General features: G+C 43.5%; 1 protein-coding gene across 1 annotated transcript; it reads right to left on the bottom strand.

The window, feature by feature from the left end:
* Nucleotides 1-877: 877 nt before the first annotated feature.
* Nucleotides 878-3234, bottom strand: CLDN5 (claudin 5). Its single transcript, XM_066603498.1, has one exon. It carries the CDS (start codon nucleotides 3152-3154, stop codon nucleotides 2507-2509), a length of 648 nt encoding a protein of 215 aa, XP_066459595.1. The 5' UTR covers nucleotides 3155-3234; the 3' UTR covers nucleotides 878-2506.
* Nucleotides 3235-19787: the final 16553 nt, after the last annotated feature.

Raw genomic sequence — 19787 nt, 5'->3', positions numbered from 1 at the left:
ACTAACGGTCCTTGTTGAATACAATGGGGTCTGTTCAGCTTCCGGCATGTGGGGAGACATTTTCCTGGACTAAGTAGCACAGCATGCTACACTATTTCATGTGGGGTTTCATGCTGAATGTGTACAGGAGGCTCTGAATGAAGCCTCCAATGCAGATGTGAACTTAGCCTAAATTAGTATCTCTGTGATGTAACATACAAATATGTATATATTATGATACTGTATAATAAATATTGATTCACCATAAGAAACACATTTTTCTTAAAAAAAATCATTTATTTATCTTGAAAATATTGAGACTTTGGTAGACCTTTTTTGCAAAATGTGTACATTTAAATAAACAGATTCTTTAATACAGAATTACAACACAGGTCAAACACATTTAATAGAGTATTTAAAAGGTACCAAAAACAAGAGAAATCCAGAGTTTCCGAAGAAACTTTTCAAAACAGACAAAGCTTAATGAGGCACATTGCTAATTGTAATAATATTTCCAAAGCATTGGCTTCTCTGGATACAACATTTTAATGTAACGTGCTGGTTTGTGCATGGTTAATTTATTGTGCATACTTGTATTAATGACCTCCCCACATCACATGGAAAGGGACAAGATCAAGAAGAACAAATGGGAATGTAAGTTGTGCACACGATGGGGCGACATTGAGACTTTGTAGTACAATGATCTTAACTAGAGATGAGCGAGCGTACTCGGATAAGCACTACTCACTCGAGTAATTGGCTTTATCCAAGTATCGCTGTGCTCGTCCCTGAAGATTCGGGTGCCGGCACGGAGCGGGGAGCTGCAGGGGAGAGCGGGGAGGAACGGAGGGGAGATCTTTCTCTCCCTCTCTCCCGCCCGCTCTCCCCTGCTCCCCGCTGCGACTCACCTGTCAGCCGCAGCGGCACCCGAATCTTCAGACCCGAGCACAGCGATACTCGGATAAAGCCAATTACTCGAGCGAGTAGTGCTTATCCGAGTACGCTCGCTCATGTCTAATCTTAACCATTTGGTGACAGCTGCAGTGCACACAGACTTGCATGCCACAAATTATTCCTCCATCGCATCTGTAAAGGTTCCCCTAAAAACAAAAGTCTCCATGTAGCCCCAACCATAGTGTTAGGCTGGTTTCACATCTGCATCGGAACCTCCAGCCGGAGGTTTCATCACAGATCCTGCTCAAAAAAACTGAAGGAAAAGCACTGCATACAGAACTTTTTCTTCAGTCCAAACCAGGGCAGCTGGGCAGAAAGCAGACAGACCCCATTATAGTCAATGGGGTTTGTCCGGTACTGTTCGGTTCTGTCCAGAGATGCAATAGTTTGGCCACGGCGATTCCCCTTTCTTACTCCCCAAACAAAAACAGAGCAGGAGAGCGGAATCCCCAACACAGGTGTGAAACCACACTTACAGAAACTATTAGACCTTGTTTACACTTCATGACAGTGTGTGATTTAATGTGGCGTTTTGTCAGATGTTACCTGTAGGTGATTAAGAATGTATCATTTCAGACACAGCAGAGGTGCACTGGATGGTTTTTAATGGGAAAGAGTATCATGAACAGAGTTCAAAGTTTCCTCCCATTATCATTCCACTAGATTTTCTAGCATGCCTCTATCACCAGTGTGGACCAGCCTTACCAGCTGCTTTGGCATTTAGTACAAGCTGAAGGTAAAATCAATGCCCAAAAAGACAGGAATGAAAAAAAGTTCTCTCCTCCAAGTGTAACTTGGCGCCCTAAGACCAGTTTCAGATCAATGTATGGAAACACATCTGCAATACGGATCCGCATTCTAGACGTTTATCATCAGTATTTTCATCACTATTTGCTGCAGTATATTTTATTTTCTACTGGGCAAATACTGATCTGTATTTCTCCGATAGAAAATAATAGTCAAAATGCAAAAAAAAATAATTAGTAAATAGATACATAGATTTCCATTAGCTCTGTCCGCAAAACACGGAGCTAAAACATACTTGTCTGAAAGAGGTCTTAATCTGCTGGACAAGCAGGGTATACCCAGGTCCCTTCATTTATATGGCATGATGGCATCCAGCCCCTTCCCAGTGCCCACGGTAATACCCTACAGCAAAGCTGCTCAATCCGATCACCTGATAACAGCCGTAACAAGCTGGACACACCTCCTCAATCTTCTTACTGGGGTGCCAGGGAAACATGATCCAGTCTAAGAACACCGCCTTGGCACACATGTGGTTATGGGTGACACGATGGGTAGCAGAATATACATATATCAACACCTATATACACAGTGACTGCAGCAACAATCACCCAAAGGGCATCAAAAATAAGTTCCAGTAATACTATTCCAGTCCGCTAGCTGTGATGATGTCAGTTGGCACGGAGGTGCCCGCTGCAGGAGGGGGGTCACTTGTACCCACCACACAGTAGTCCGAGTCCAATGTGGCAGCTGTTCCTGAAGGCAGAGAGGTAACTTGTAGAAGTCCCTTCCTCTACAGTGCCAGGCTGTGCCCGCAGTGCCAGTACCCCTACACGTAGTTCTTCTTATCGTAGTCTCCGTTAGAGGTCGGTCTCCGGGAGGCTGAGTACTTGACCGGCGGACTCCGCTGCCTCCTCATGGGGCACGACAGGCAGATGAGGACACCGCCGAGGAGTAAGAGTGCAGTGGCTGCCCAGCCGACATACAGCGCTGCCCCCATCTCCCTCTTCTTAGAGGAGGGCACGTGGGGGTTGAAGAAGTCGTTGATGACGATGTTGGCAGTCCAGCAGAGCGGGATGAGGACCAGCAGCCCCGAAACGATGTACATGACGGCCCCGGCACACATGATGCGCCCCTTCACACTGCTGTCTTGGAAGCAGGTGGTGCACTGGGCTCCGACCACAGTCACCAGGAGGGCGACGAGTCCCACGAAGGATGCCAGCACAGTGAGTGCCCTGCCAGCCTGCAGCTCCGGCTTCAGTGCCAGGATGGAGTCGTAGACCTTACACTGCATCTGCCCCGTGCTCTGTACCACGCACGACATCCACAGCCCTTCCCAGGTGTAGTGTGCCACCACGATGTTCTGGTCGATGAAGGCAGACACCTGCCACATGGGCAGAGCACATGCCAGGATCACCCCTACCCATCCGAGGATGCAGATGGACAGACCGAAGATCTCCAGAGCGAATGCCCCCATCTTCTGCACAGTGCACTGGTATGGTGGGTGACAGTATGCCCGCTGCTGGCAAAGTAGATCTGAGCCTTCAGGCACTCGCATCCCCTATTAAGTAGCTCTCCAACTTCAGGTCCGCCTCGCCCCAGGGATGCCAGGGCAGCCAATCAGGGGCTACAGCATCTTGAGGCTACCAATCCGGCTGTGGTCAGGGGCTGCCTTAAGGGATGTGGACTAATGACTAATAGTGGGAAGGAAGGGCTGGGGGTGAGGGGGATCCTGCTGGAGGGAGAAGGATCTGACCAGTACTAGGAAAACACAATGCAAGAAGGATACGAAAGCACAGCTGAGTGAGGTGGGCAGACAGGGGGTCCTGCAGGGTCTCAGAGGAAGAGGGGAGCACAATGGGAGGAGGAAGTGTCCTGCCACACAAATCCAGGGGAAACCCAGGCTGTGCCCATGGAAGTTCCTTCTAAATTCTCCAGTAACCAAAGTTTCATCATTGTAAATGTGTTTTCTCTTGTTTCCTCATATGAATACATAGCTCTGTTCAATATTACATGGGAAGCTGAGATATTATTAAAAGAAGGTTTTAACTACATTACACTGCTTATACGGGGTGTAATGAAAAAGACTGATCAGCGCTATACCTCACAACTGATGTTCTATATTGAAGCATACTTGAAGATTTCAATTTTGTATTGTGGCCCCCGCAAGAGATGGGGAGTAAAACCCAATTGCAAATTTGAAGAGCAGAAATCCGTTTTCCAAGTCTCTCTAAGTCCCGTGGGACCGCTGCTATGACTGAAGTAAGGAAAGTGATCTGCTCCTGCTATGATAGGGGCAGATCATCCAGGAAGTCATCCACCGTCATCTGCAGGAGATTCAGGTATCAATCCACATTGAGAGTCCTTGGAATGAACACAGGTCCCACAACTGCTCCATTCATGCATCATAGCAAAAGGACGCCACTTCAAGTATGCTTTTCCTACTTCAGTCATAGCAGTGGTCCCATGGGACATAGAAAGATGCGGAAAACAAATTTCTGCTTCTCACATGCTATTCTTCAACTTTGTAATTGGGTTTCACCCTCTATGTCTAAAGGAACCTTTACATTTGGAAATACTCGTTCGCCCGAGTAAATAATGTCACAGTTTGCTCAGGCAGTCGGTTTAAATACAAGAGAAATTGCTTGTTTTCTTTCGGGATCATTCAGTTCCCCGTACCAGCGAGTCAGAATGACTGAACAATCGGTGCTTAAACCGAACGATTAGTAAACGAGCCAACAATGATTTTCATGCTTGCATGAAATGATCGATAAGCAAACAAATTATTGTTCATCGTTCCCTCGTTCGCTGGCTGTATTTACACAATGATTGTTTAGATTTGAATGTTCTGTCAGTTTTTTTGAACTATATTCGTTCTGTGTAAAAGCACCTTTAGTGGGGCTGCAATATAAAATTGAAATCCATGTTCCGCATTCGCCATATCATCATGAAGTGTATCCACGCCTTTCTATGCATGTACGCTATTGTTATTTCAATACAGACATCGGTATTGAAATACAGCACTAGATCAGTCTTTTTCACTACACCCTATATAACCACATTACATATATAAAATGATAGGAACAATGAGCAGTTACCGAGACTAGATGACTAACAAATTAATACGAAGAAAGAGAGGAAGGAGACAGTAGATGAGGGTAGGAGGTGCTCATCCTGTGGTGACAGAAGGTTACTGTTGGTTGTAGGCTTGTCTGAAGAGGTGGGTTTTCAGGTTCCTTTTGAAGCTTTGTCAGGTAGCAAAGAGTTTGATGGATCGAGGTAGCAAGTTCCAGAGTACAGATGACGCCCGGGAGAAAACCTGGAGATAATTATGCAAGGTGCTCACAAGGGGAGAGCAGAAGAGGAGGCCATGCGAAGACCAGAGGTTACATGTGGGGAGATATTGGGATCTTAGATCAGAGATGTATGGAGTGCACAGCTTGTGGGTGGCCTTGTGTGTCATTGATAATAACTTGAAGTGGATTTTCTGGGTAACAGGTAGGCAATAAAGGGACTGGCAGAGGGGAGAGGCAGGAGAGTTTCCATTGAATTCAATTAGAGCTGTGCTTGTAGTACCAAGCTGCGCCGTTGCAATTCGTACAGCTTGGTACTATAGGCACATCTGCTTCCACAGCTATCCATACTGGAAGAAGAAACAGGAATCAGCTGACTGTTGGGGATCCACAGCAATGCACCCCCCCCCCCTCCACCCTCCGATCAACTATTGATGGCTAATCCTGAGGATAAGCCATCAATAAGAAAATTCCCAAAAGTCCCAGACAATCCTTTTAATCCTAGACACTTTTCCACTTCATAGTAATAGCACTTACAGCGGACCGGGAATATCTAGCAAACCAGAAATTTCACAAACTGACTTGCGGCAAAAATAGCAGCCCATAAGGGTATATTCACACATCATAGGTTTACTGCAGATTTTTTTTTTTTTTTTTTTGTTTCAACATATTTTATTGATTTTTGTTGCATGTATAACATTACTTAACAAGTAGCATTAGTGCGTGAAATTCACATCTCAAACTGATTGTTGCAACTATTAAAGAAAACATTATGAAAAACAATGTTATTTTGTGTAAATTCTCTTCTGTTACTTGACAGACACGGGAAGGTGGGGGGGTGAGGGGGGGGGGGATCCAGGTTGAAACCCTTTGGTTTTTATTCACAGTCGCCATCCCGTAGCCACCTAGTGAATACGGGAGAGTTACGTGTGTCTATCCAGGCTGCCCAGGTGCGGTAGAAATTCTCTCATCCGGTTACGTCGTTACTGCAGATTTTTAAAGTTACTGAGCTCTTCCTTTAGACCCATCATACTTTTGGCTACTTGCTTGATTTTATGAACCTGTTTCTAATGGATTTGGCTAAAACACCTGAACAATAATTTGGAACAGCTACAACACTATTTTAGAGATTACCTGGAAGACTTCCCTCCATTAATTCTTAACAAATGCCCATGTGTCTTTTGACGGTGGCCTTTAAGGGGCTTTACTCTGCAGTGCCGTCTTTTTACCGTGCTGCATTAGCATTCTGTGCCAGGAAGAGTGGGTGCTTGGCTGTCAGGCACTTGCTCTAACACTCGAATTCCCTGTCTTTAACCCATAACACACCGCGGGCAATGCAACCACAGAATGTACAAGGCTGACAGATGGAAGGGGATTCCTCTGTTACCCATCAGACCCCTGTGATCACATCATGGGGTCCCAATTGGTTGCTATGGCCCCTGGCTGAGCTTCATAGGCTTTCTAATACACTACTATACTCAGTATAGTAGTGTATTAGAAGAATCATAAAAGATTCTGAAAATAAAGTTCCCTTGTGGGACAAAAATAAATAGTTTAAAAAGGATTTAAAAAAAAAAAAACTAGTAAAAAAAAATAAAACAATTTTCAAAACATAACATTCTGTCTTAACTATTTAAAAAAAAAAAAATCACATACGTGATATCGCTGAGTTCATAATGGCCCAGAGAATAAAGTTAGTGCATTATTTAATAAATTTAAAAAATGGCAAAAATAGCGGACAGGTGAGTATGTATTTTTGTTCATTTTTTACATGATTCTCCTTAGGGCTTATTCAGGTGAGCGTGTTTGATTTTGGTCCGTGAAAAACTGACCGATTTTCATGCGTGTGTATATCCGTGTTGCATCCATATGCATTCCGTATCGTACCGTTTTTTGCACGTGTGTTATCCATTATCTTTTCTCACATGCCAGAAAGACTGAAGGTGGTCCAATATTTTTCTAGCATTGGCTAGTAATGATTTATAAGAAATAGAACACACAGATGTCCTTTGTGCACTCCGTTTTGTTTTGTGCACCCATTGACTAGAATGAGTGACTGTTGTCTGAGAAGTCAGAGCAGAGTAAGACATGCTGCGATTTTTTTACAGTCCTTTTAAAACATGAATGACTGTATAGCCCCATTGACTAATGGATCATTGTGCTGTCCATGTGCAGTCAGTTGTAAGTGCAGACAGCATAAGCCCTTAACTCCCACCAATGTTGAATATATCAGAAAACCCCTCTAATGAGTATACATTCCTCTCCATATTCAAATCACTTGCCCATTTCTGCACATAAATTGTTTAATTTTTTTCCTCCTCTTTTGCCAGATTCTAACAATTCAATGCCATTTTTTTCCTTTGGCTAAAGAGAAATTTAGAGAATTCCTATAGCTTATAGTCATGGACGCCACATTTAACATTGTTGCATATTAGAGAAAAATATTCATATGCTTTGAGAATTAATAATAAAATGGCTTACATTTCTGGTATATAGGTTTAAGTAACTTTTTGAGGTGTAATACATTGATCATAAGTGTTACAAACAGTACTGCTTGTCTCTTCTCTCTGGCCTGCTTCATGGATATAATGCAGTTAATCCACAGCACTCTTCAAGGTGCGTCCACCAAACATATAACCCTTTAGGTCCTTAATGCACATCACTCAAGGGGGTCTGAGCCATAGACCCATACGTAGAATCCACCATATGCAAAGGAAGTGACAGCATAATTTTATGCCTCCATAATTCACAACGTTTCGACCCTCTCGCTTGACAAAGACCCCGAGAGGGTCGAAACATCACGAATTATGGAGGAATAAAAATTCTATTGGAACTTATATACCTGATATGCTGTCACTTCCTTTGCATATGGTGGATTCTGGCCTGCTTCATGAGATGTGACCTGGATGGTCATGGACAAGCTCCTTTCAGCTCTTCTGGCTGCTCTCACATCTGCCCTATCTCACCCACCAGCATTGCAACAGTTAAGACCCCATTCACATCCTCATCAGAGGCTTTGTTCAGAGCCTCTTGTGCAGATCTGACACAAAATCCCAGATGAAATAGCGCAGCATGCTTGGCCGGACTGCGGGTGGGGGAACAAGGGCTCTATATTAGTTAATTACTGCAAATGGGCTCTATTAGATTATTGGTGCAAAGGGGGCTCTATTAGTCTATAAGAGCACGGGGGGTTCCATTAGTTTATTGGGGACAGAAGGGCTTTTTAACTATATAGGAACACAGGGGGGAACTATTACTATATAGGGACACCGGGGGCCTATATATTTATACAGGGACATGGGGAAGCTTTATTACTATATAGGGACATGAGGGTGTGGGGAGCTTGTTTTTACTGTATAGAGGCATATGGGGCTCTATTACTATAAAGGCGTTATCTGAGTTAAATTAAAAAAAAATTGTGCTGTCTATGTATAATAATATATAAAAATAATTGTATACTCACCTATCCCAGCTTCACTGCAGCCCCAGCGAGTATCTTTTGCAGGTGCGAGTATTTTGTGCCTCTAAAAAGCTTACATGTGAACACTGCATAGGAAACCAATGGTTCTAATAGGCGCGCAAAAAAAAGACGTTTGTCTGACCACAGCCTTAAGGTGCACTACACTCGCCTTTTCACGTCCGGCTGATATACGCTTCCATCTAAGGCAATTACCCCCTTCCCTTCCACTCCCCGGATCTCTGCCTCTCTCCTCCCCTGTGAGCGGTTTGCAATGGGAGTGGGCCCCTTGTCCATAGCTAGCAATGGGAGTGGGTGGGACAGAGTGAAGCTAAGCCCCGCCCCCTCCCATTGCAAACACTGGAGTGGAGGAGAGAGGCAGGGAGCTGGTGAGGGGGAGGGAAGGGGAAAACTGCTTAGATGGAAGCGTATATAGGCAAGGTGTGAAAACGCTGGACGCTATACGTACGTGTAAATAAACCCTTAGGGTCACCGAGGGTCGTGAATGGCTAAACAGCTAACAATATGCTGTTTGATTATATATGATGTGTTTATGTATATTTTAGGGTGAACCACAGCTGGGAGCCATGCAAACTAGCTGTTTTTGTGTATGTCAGGGAGGGGGTGTTCAGAGTGGTAGTAGGGGGGCCCCCCGACCTGAACATTCAAACTCGGGCCAATGAGCCTGTACTATGCCCCTGGTTTGATACCTACAGTGCCAATTATTGGCAAGAGGAGCGCTATGGAGGAACAAGAGGTTGACAGCCTAGGCCAGCACAAGCTGACATCAAATGGTTTGCAGCTCATTTGCATACACCGCGTGGAACATGTAACAGAAGATATCTCCCTCACTTCCATGTGATATTCTCATGCCTATAGGAAGTAAAGATCTGGCAGCAACACCCCTGCTTTCCACAGACATTAATATGTAGCGGGAAAAACAGCTACTGTGTTATACAGTATAGTGTTTCTGGTATGCTAAGAACAGTGACAAAAGTGCAGCTCTGACAAAGGTGACATTTGTCTTTCTGCATAGCATGATCAGATGTGACATCGCTGATGTCTAGGGAGATGCTGATGTCACTGGACAATAGCTTTTGGTAAACCTCAAGTTTGTTTTTTCACAAAATACTGTTTGCTGTAACCATCATAGAAAAGAAAGGAAACTCTGCTGTTAACATAGTAACCAATTATCTAAATGTTGCAGATAATGTGTCAGCAGAAACATTGCCGGTAACTGACATTTCCTGCATATTGTTTCCTTTATTTTTGCCCTAAATAACACTGGACGTTGGCTTTTTGCATGTTGTTTACAATAAAGGAGTAACAATCCACAAGTATTTTCTCAGAAATGCTTACCCCACAATCATCCCAAGGTCATGTAATATCTTGTATAAACCCCTTAATAACCAGAGCGCTTTGGTCCTAAATAACCACATTGTTTAGCAATTTTGCGCTTGTGGTTGAGCACTGGGATAGCCGATCTGGATCCTTCCTCATAACGGGGGGCACATGGTGATCACAAGATTGCTGGGCCCGCAAACTGTCAGAGACCTGACCTGCTCCTGCAAGATCAAAGGAGCACGACTTTAACCCTGCAATGTAATGTATATTAACAGAGGTGCAGGTTTAAAGCCCATCTTCAGGTAATGTACATATGTCATTTGGCTATTATGGAGTTAAAGACTATGGTAATTTCATCATCTTACCTCCCAGTAAGGGCTCGTTAACATAAGGGCTCAAGTGGTTCTGCTTTCCTGCTTTGTTCAGTGGTCAGGAAAATGGCACCCCTGGCCAAAGAGATCCATCTTATGATGGAACTGAATGGACCTCATTGACTGTAATGGGGTCTGTTCAGTTAATGGCTGCGCTTTTTACAGGACTAGATGGCGCAGCATGCTGCGCTATTTCGTCCTGTTTTTTACCCATAGTAGATAAAATGCCATAAATGTCTAACATGTAGCGGTCTCAAGTGCATTTGGCTCTTTCTCTAACCCGTAGTCTTTAATGGAGTCTTTCATAGGAGTCTTTCAAGCAGGTGGGTGAACAAGGTCGGATGCTGACCGAAACGCGTTCTAAGTTTTTATTATGCTGTGATACTGATTATTAATAAAGGCTGAAGATTTTTTCCATACCTATGAAGGCAGACTTTCTTTTTACTAAAATTCCTGTTCTCAATGGGGCCTTCATTCCTGTGGGGAGTCCCCTCATCACTGAACACTGTGACATCAGCGGCAGGGTGTTCAGTAATGAGGAGACTTCCCGTGCGGATGAAGGAATCCCCTACCATGGCTGTTACAGCAGCAGCAGGAGATTGCGATGTTCTCTCATTGCTTTCAATTGGGCCGGCGCTGCTGCCACCCTATTGAAAGTAATGGAATGAAGGGATTCCCTGCTGTGATGTGAGGCTGTTTTTACATGAAAACACCTCGCATTCAGGGGTTTTTAAAAAGTTTGTGAGAGCGCTATTGGGCCGTGAATCACCAGTGCCTTCACACTGGCAATAAAATTGCGCTATTTTAATGGGATGAGAGAATGAGTGAAAACGCAGATTATGAAACCAATGATTTACAATGGTTTCCTTCCCATCTGCGATGTTTTCACTCCTGTGATGTTGAGAGAAAAATAGAAACACAACATGCTCTCTCTTTCTGCGTTTTGCGTTTTTTTAAATCTCCCATCTGTCCCTATAGATCCTCCTTTTTATCGCATCACAAAGCACGAGCTTGCAATTTTCATGCGTTTTTAACATTAGAAAGTCCTATTGACTTTCGCGCCAAACAATTGGGTCGAAGGTCTGCAACCAAATTCTTTCAGCGCAGAGTTAAATGCTGTCAGAGGCTCCCATTGTTTTCAATGGAGCCTCTCACACAGGCGTAGACAGATGCTCGAATGCAGCGCTGTGATTTTCGAGTGGTGTCTGTCCTATTTTTGAGCGTTTAGTGGCCGAAGCCGAAACTGAAAGCAAAATGCGCCAAAGCACCGTGATTAAAAATTGTGGCGCTTTCCACAATGCATGTGTGAGTGAGGCCTAAGGCATAACTAAATACAAATATCCACTCCTAATATTGAAATCAGTATTGAAGGTCATTTTTTGACTTTTTTTTTAATATTAGGACATTAAAGGGGGAACTAAAGAAGAGGAGAAACAGAGAAGAAACTGTTGTAGCCATGCTGCCAATGGAAACTCATGATGGGGTGGTATAAAAGAAAGCACTCTTATTTAAAGGTGGTTGATTGTCGGTAAATTGTAAATGAATTAGATATTTTTCGCTTTATAAGACGCACCTGATGATAAGACGCACCTAGGTTTTAGAGAGAGGAAAGTAGAAAAAAAATATTTTGAACCAAAAAGTGGGCTTAAATATTTAATAAAATAACAGAATAATATGTAAACATGAACAGCAGTCAGTCAACAGCCGCATTAAGAACTATTCTTACTGTAATTAACAGATGAGCAGAGATTTTTATTTTAGAACAATACACCTCTAGTCATCAGGAAACCCCAAAAACTCCTCACTGCTGTCCGAACTTCTCAAGCTCAGTGACTCACTATCACTGGTGTCAGCATCTTCATAAAGGATTCCATCCTCAGAACCGTCCAAGGCATTACTGATGCCACATTTTTTGAAGGATCCTACAACAATTTCCTCCTTCACAGCCAGCCACGATGTTTTCACCCACTCACAAACCTGAGTGATAGTGGGCCTTTTCATGCGTCCAATGGGTGTCAGGTCATGATTCCCAGCAGCCATCCACTTGTTCCACTCCTCTCGCATGAACACTTTAAATGGCTTGTTAATAGAAACATCCAGAGGCTGCAACTGGCTGATAAGGCCCCCAGGAATTACAGCTAGATGGGTCTTTGCTTTTTTAAATATTTTTTTTTTGTGTTTTCACTGATATGTGCCCTAAACTGGTCAAGTACTAGCAGGGCAGGTTTCTTCAGAAGCCCTTCAGGGAGTCTGGACCACACTTTTTCGATCCATATTTTCATTCCATCTTCATCCATCCATCCATCCATCCTTTCTCATGAACATGGACAATAACTCTTTTGGCATGCTTTTTCTTTTGAAGATTAGCATTGGTGGAAGTTGGGTGCAATCTGCACAGCAGGACAACACAACCGTGTAATGCGTTTTCTCATGTCCTGAGGTTTTCACAGTTATGGATTTTGCACCTTTCAAATCAACAGTCCTGTTTGATGGAACATCAAAAGTTAACAGGACTTCATCCATATTCCCAATCTGGCCTATTTCAAAGCCATTTTTCTTTCTTGCATCAATTACAAATTTATGAAAAGACACAATCTTGGCTTTATATTCTTTAGGCATTTTTTGCGCAATCCTAGTTTTGGTGCACATAGCAAGGCCACATCTCCTCATGAACCTGTAGCACCACGATGCGGATCCAGTGAAGTCCTCAATGCCTTTCTCTGCAGCAAGACGCTTGGCTTCAAAGATGATCATTTTTGTAGAAACTGAAAATCCGTTGTTCCTGTGACGTATTATCCACTCTTTCATTTCCATGTCTAGCTGTGGCCATTTTGCAGTACGCCCACGAAAAGTGTGCTTACTTTTATTTGCTTTTTGCAGGTCCTCCTCCTGTTTCCTCCATTCACGTATCATTTTTTCTGTTGGAGGCGGCCCAAAATGTCTCTCAGCTGCTCTGTTCCCATGTTCTTTGGCGTATTTCACTACCTCCAGTTTATATGCTAGTCGTTTCTGCTTTGACATCTTTCTAAAATTGGATGGATGCAGCAGGAGACTAAAGTAGCTTTGTCATGCAATAATGAAAGAACTGTAAGCACTTCCTCATAGGAGGAAGGGGAGCAACAGTTGTTCCCGCCGGCGCTCACCACCAATCAGCGGGCAGCAGTGCAAAGGAGAGAGAACTGATTCTTTGGCCAAATGTTCGCATGATTGCGCATTAAACTTGCAATCGTGCGTATTTTTGCGATCGCGCAAACAAGCGGCACGTTCGCTCTATAAGACGCACTGACTTTTCTCCCCCACTTTGGGGGGAAGAAAAGTGCGTCTTATAAAGTGAAAAATATGGTATGTATTCTACAGTAATGTCAAATACAAACATTCATTGCATTTTTACATCAGCTGTCTGACAAAGGGGGCTTCACGACCGCAAAATTTGCCGTATTGGCATTATTTTTTTACTTACTTTTTTGCTTTCTTATTCATAAATTGCATCTGTCTTACTAACTGTCAGATGTACAGATCTTGTGCAGCTTACTGTTGTGTGTGACCATGTGCAAAAGATGAAAAGCCATTTAATTATCTAATAAAAAATAGCGCTTCAGCAAGTTTAGAAAATGTACAACCAAGGCTAAAGCCACTTGTAGCAACTGAGACATGAGAACTACAAATAACCGATCACATGGAACACGTCCAAGAATGTTTCTACAGCAATGGGAGTGAACATAAAATACTGCAGACCTTGGAAACTAGTTACATCATTGCAAAGGTGGATTTGACTATTTTTATTGGTCAGCAATAAGAACTTTCAAAGTCATCAAGAGGAGAACAAAAAAAAACCAAATCTGCTGAGCCCTGAATCATGGGATAAGAAGTACCGTACAGTATCATGGCAGGACCAACATTCAAATTAATCCGATACAATTTGGAGTAATAATATTAGTTTGTAGAAACAATTGTTAGCACTATGTTTACAGGGGTGTAGGCAGCTATATGGTTTGCACAGGTATAAGTTGCACTCAGATCCTGTTGCCTAAGGGGGCCCAAGGGCCTTTCTACCACATATCAAGACATCAGTATTATAAACGGCACATAGTAGGTGGGGGGCCCTGTTACAGATCCTGCTATGGGGGCTAACGAACTTTATATTATAACTATGAACATTTGATAAGAAAACCCTGAAAGCACTAAGATAAAAAAAAATCAAGCCCCTAGAAAGAATTGTCATTTTGCTGTATAACTCAGCATGTAGTTACAGCTCAGGCAGACATACATATGATTAGAGATGTGACATGATTAGATGAACGGTCTTGCCACCTGAGGCCCTAAAAGTGGTTCCATCCTTTGCCTATAAAAAGGCTCTCAGAGGCTACTTGTGTGTAGTGGACTTCATTTTCTTTCCCGCTTATGTAGAGTTTGTTGATCACTAGCAGGGGCGTAACTATAGGGGATGCAGGGGATTTGGTTGCACCCGGGCCCAGGAGCCTTAGGGGGCCCATAAGGCCTCTCTTCCCCATATATGGAGCCCAGTACTATGAATAAAGCATTAGAGTTGGGGGCCTTGTTACAGGTTTTGCATTGGGGCGCAGGAGCTTCAAGTTACGCCTCTGATCACTAGACATGTCTTTACAAAGAAATTGAAGAGATTTTGCCCCGTTAAGAGTTTGAGAGGAGGCGCATTATTAGAAAAGGGGGAATTTGGATAGTGGTATTGACAAATTGCCTGCCATCTAGGCCCATCTGACCGGAATATTAGAAAATGTTGGGACCAGTGGATGCATGAGGGCATGCACACAAGGCGATCATACTCAGGATGCCCTCGACAAACCACATCTGATCGTCTGACAAGCCCGCACTGCTAATGTGATGGTCTGAGCAGCCCCAGCGTACAACAGTCAGTCACCCCAAGTAGTGGTACGATGGACCACGACAGCTCAGTGATATGTTCAGGACATCCTACAGCCACATGTGTTCTTCTCATGGAGGCTTCCAAGTGGCATTTTCCAGCAGGATAATGCTCGGCCGCACACAGCAAGGATGTCACAGGAATACCTCCACAACATTGTCACATTTCTTTCGCCTGCCAGTTCGCCAGATTTATCGACAATAGAACTTGTATGGGACCATCTGAGATGCCACCTTCAACAGCCTAAGGTATCCTGCACACTTGCGCTTTTCTTGCACATTTTTTTAATGCGATATCGCTGCATTTTTTTTCACACGATTGTCAATGGGACTTTCTAATGTAAAAAACGCATCGTAAGTTGGGGCGTTGCAATTTTTGTGCGATGCGTTTTTAACATTAGAAAGTCCCATTGACAATCGCGTGAAAAAAACGCAGTGATAACGGGTAAAAAAAAACATGCAAGAAAAACGCAAGTGTGCAGGAGCCCCAAAGAGTTTGCACAATCTAGAGATTCAGTTACAGCAAATGTGTGGAACCGGATTGTCATCAGTGAGGATCCAGGTTTAGTTTGGGCACTGACAACGGTCATGTCTAGAGATCTAGTGGTGAGTACCCTCAATTCTGCTTTTGCTGTGGAGCGGCACACTGCCCCCACTGGTGTGAGTTCTGGGGGGCCATTGCATATGACAGTTGGTCACCCCCAGTAGTGGTACAAGGGACAGTGACAGCTCAGTGATATATTCAGGACATCCTGCAGCCACATGTGTTGTCTCTCATGGCGGCTTCCAAGAGGCATTCTCCAGCAGTTTATCGTTTGGCCTCACACAACAAGGGTGTCACAGGAATGTCCCCACTTCCGTGGCCTGCCTGGCCAATAAATTAATCGCCTATAGAACATGTATGGGACCATCGTGGAGGCCAACTTTGACAGCTTACGAGTTTGCATGATCTAGAGGCTCAGTTACAGCTAATGTTGACCCATATGCTGCAGGATACCATACGGAACCTATATGCCTCCATGCCTGCCCGTATCACATCTTGTATCCAAGCTAGAGGCGGCCCAGCAGGGTACTAGAGCCTCCCTTCAAGTGTTGAGTTTTCCACAATAAATAATCCTTATGCTGATATTGTAATTATTTACTTATATCAACATTTCAATCACACGCAGTTTCATTCGATTCCTTTGACTTTCAGGTGCTTGTTTTTTGGGGGCAATGAGTGTATTTCTATAAAGTGTGCCTATTTTGTAAGGCAGATGGTGCTTTCAGGATATTTACATACTGTATTCAGAGGTGCCATATAGCAGAAGAAAAGTCTCCCTATATTCTTTAAGGCTTATATTCTACAAAGCCTACAGCAGCCTGCTGTGCAGACAGGAACCAGTTTTTACTAGATCAAATATATAGAGTTCCCTCGTGGAGTAATCCTACTACATTTATCAGAAATGATAAACTGCATGTCTTGGCATCAGAGGAAGCTGCTTTTGGCAGAGTAATTTTCAGTTAGCAATTCCAGTCTGATGATATCATCCTGTTCTTTTCCCTAAATCACCAAGTTAGGGATATAGCGGACATAAAAATAGTGTAAATTTATTTATTTTTCTTTCTGTTGGCTCTACATGCATGTCTATATAGTAAATAATTGTATTTACTATACAATTTTGAAACAACTTTAAAACATTTTTTATTAGAAGTTTGTGTTGCATCTTTATTCTTTCCAGAAATTTATGAGAAAATTAACCACTGGGTGTTACCAGTTGGTGGTGTGTCCAAAATTCTGCAGAGAGAAGTCATCATGAAATTCTGGGCTGGACTGAGAAGAAGAGGAAAGAAAATGACATTAATCAGAGAAGACATCACCTGTGAGTTACTGAATGTAAATGTTTATTCTGCCTTTAACTGTGACTGATGTGTATTAAAGCCACTTATGTGGTCTACAGCAGGAGTGCTGCTGGCATCTGGCATTCAGGGCATAAACCTTGAATCTTTAGCCTGGTGCCCTAAATCAGCCTATAAGACCCCGGGATAGGTATCACTGCACAGGCCAGCACAATGACATTAATGAATCATGTTGGTTTGTGCAGGGATCTCCTTCCAACATTTCATAGGACACAGTGCTAAATCGGCTCAGCTCCATTCTTCATGAAAATGGGGCTAGGTAAATAAAACATAAATTTTACCACTATTACTGTGTCATGGCACTAACAGGGGGCACTGTTACTGACTATTAAAAGATGAAATAAATGGCACTGTTACAAAAAAAGGCATCAATACTGATTGGGGGGGGGCAATTCTTTGTAAGGGCATTAAGGGGGTATCAATACTGAGTAGGAGTAGAAGCATTATTCCAAGTGCTGCTTCTAGCTGGCTCAATAGAAAGGCATTGGCCCAGCTAGCAAATAGAGACAGTGCTTGGATGAGCGCTTCTACTGCTCCATTCTAGAGATCGGAAAGGGGTCTCCGTACCCAGACACCCACCAATCAAAACTTTTGACAACGTTTTCTTGAAAGTACAGATACATTTTAGGCACTGAAAGTGAAATAAGGATACACAAGACTAATTTAGGGTCCTTTTAGTCAAGCTGATCATTGTTTGAACGAGCAAGTGGTGTCATGGTTAACTCGTTCGCTCTCGTTCAGCTGTTTAGACAGGCAGATACTTCGCAGCTTACCCAGTTTGGTTGAATAAACCCCTCTACAGTCTCATCAGAATCTTTCTGATAAATGCCCATTTGTTTATGGAGCAGATGCAGCTTATCAGTGAGTTCATCACTAGGGCTATCCTTACTGTTCAAGTGAAGAAAACAGGCAGCTACTGAGTTCATTCAGTCTTTTCCTGTGTTATAATTCAGCTTTCCGACGCAATAAATATCTGACTGTCAGGTCTTCATGGAATATAAAGCCATGCAGCTCAATTGGTTAAATTATGAGCCGAGTGGAAAGCCATACATCATCCAATGTTTTTCTCTCTAATGATCTTTTAATAGTTTTCATACATTTTAACCAGCTGTTGACTGTCACAGCTTTATCTACCTTACACTACTGTGATCCTATCCAGAAACATTCTACTGAAATACAAACAATGTTTTATGCTTTTTACAGATTGTTGTTGCTAAAATGTGATGAGGAACACTTGTTAACTATATGACTACATTCTACCTCATCTGTATAAATGTTATGTCCACTTGGCACACTAAAACGCCACTTCTCATATAACAGGAACCACACACTCAGACTAAACACCCCTCTAACACGAACCTCACATACTTACTTACAGAACTTCACCAGAGTAGCACCCATCCTCTGGAACGCTCTACCCCAGGGCATCCGGACAATGCACGATGGACGACATTTCAAATGCGCCTTAAAAACGCACCTCTTCAGGGAGGCGCTGCAGAATAAGTTGTCGCTATACAGATAAAGATTAATATTATTTATTATTATCCTCAGAACGGACGCAATATGATGTCCAAATAAAACTGCAAACACTCACACAGTATTTGCACTCACAACTTGCACCTCTCCAGGCAATGATGGAAGGACCCCTGTCCCTTACTAACCAGGGAAAGTAGGGAACCCCTGCCTAAAAGCGGGGTAATCATCCCGATAAGGTCGGCCCTACTGTCTTCATCTGGGACCTAGCTATCCCTGATTAGGAACCTGGAGCTGTGCACAAAACACACATAGGACGTGACACTGTTCACACACACTGAGTACAGAACAGGACTGCACATAAAGCACGTCTGGCCACTTGCACAGACATAGCACACGTCGCGGTTCACGCCAACATACAGAGTAACACAACCACATAGAACAGGACTGCACATAAAGCAGATGTATGGCCACTTGCACAGACATATCACACACATCACTGTTCACACACACACACACCAGGTGGTGCATACAACATATAACAGGAACCCAACCAAGAGCTTGCATGCATACAGATGATCAACCATAGCCATTCCAAGTGTCCACACACCAGGGGAATACATAGTCAGCCACCGTGCTGACATAGAGAGCAGTGTCAGGCATCACCCATCTGACACACACATAGGACATCGGACGTCTGGAGGCCATACCTGTCAGAGGGAAGGGAAGATGGGGTCTGCATATGATACAGACAAGGACTACAGGTGTCCAGACCATCTTCAGGGGACGAGCGAGACACTTCAGACAAGCATGCACCACATCAGCTCTGAGTGGGATTAACAGTGATACATAAAGCACTAAAATGACCAGCAATCTCTCACAAGAATTTGCTGGTATTTATCTGCAGCAGACAAGGGGGATTGGCTGGTGGACAATACCACACCCAGCCAGCTCAATTAACCCCTACCTGTGAAGGTGTGCACAAGGAAACCTGTAGAACTGCAGGTCCCAGATGCACAACCTTAAAGGGGTTGTCTCGCGGCAGCAAGTGGGGTTATACACTTCTGTATGGCCATATTAATGCACTTTGTAATATACATCGTGCATTAAATATGAGCCATACAGAAGTTATTCACTTACCTGCTCCGTTGCTGGCGTCCTCGTCTCCATGGTGCTGTCTAACGCTGTCTTCTCCTTCCATTTAGACGCGCTTGCGCTGTGCGGTCTTCTGCTGTGTTCAATGGAGCCGCTCCGGCGTGCTCGCGCCGCTGAGGTCTTCTGCGCATGCCCTTTAACAATAAATAACAAAAAGAAGAAAGAAGCAGAAATCTAAAATGGATCAAACTAAAATGGAGCAAAGAAGTAGTAGGGAGG

This window comes from Eleutherodactylus coqui, chromosome 5, assembly GCF_035609145.1.
Source record: "Eleutherodactylus coqui strain aEleCoq1 chromosome 5, aEleCoq1.hap1, whole genome shotgun sequence".
NCBI lineage: Eukaryota > Metazoa > Chordata > Amphibia > Anura > Eleutherodactylidae > Eleutherodactylus > Eleutherodactylus coqui.
This window is presented reverse-complemented; position numbering and strand designations above follow the sequence as displayed.

Bases quoted from the DNA above. Each gene is read 5' to 3' on its own strand.
- CLDN5 (XM_066603498.1), bottom strand. From the start codon at position 3,154: ATGGGGGCATTCGCTCTGGAGATCTTCGGTCTGTCCATCTGCATCCTC.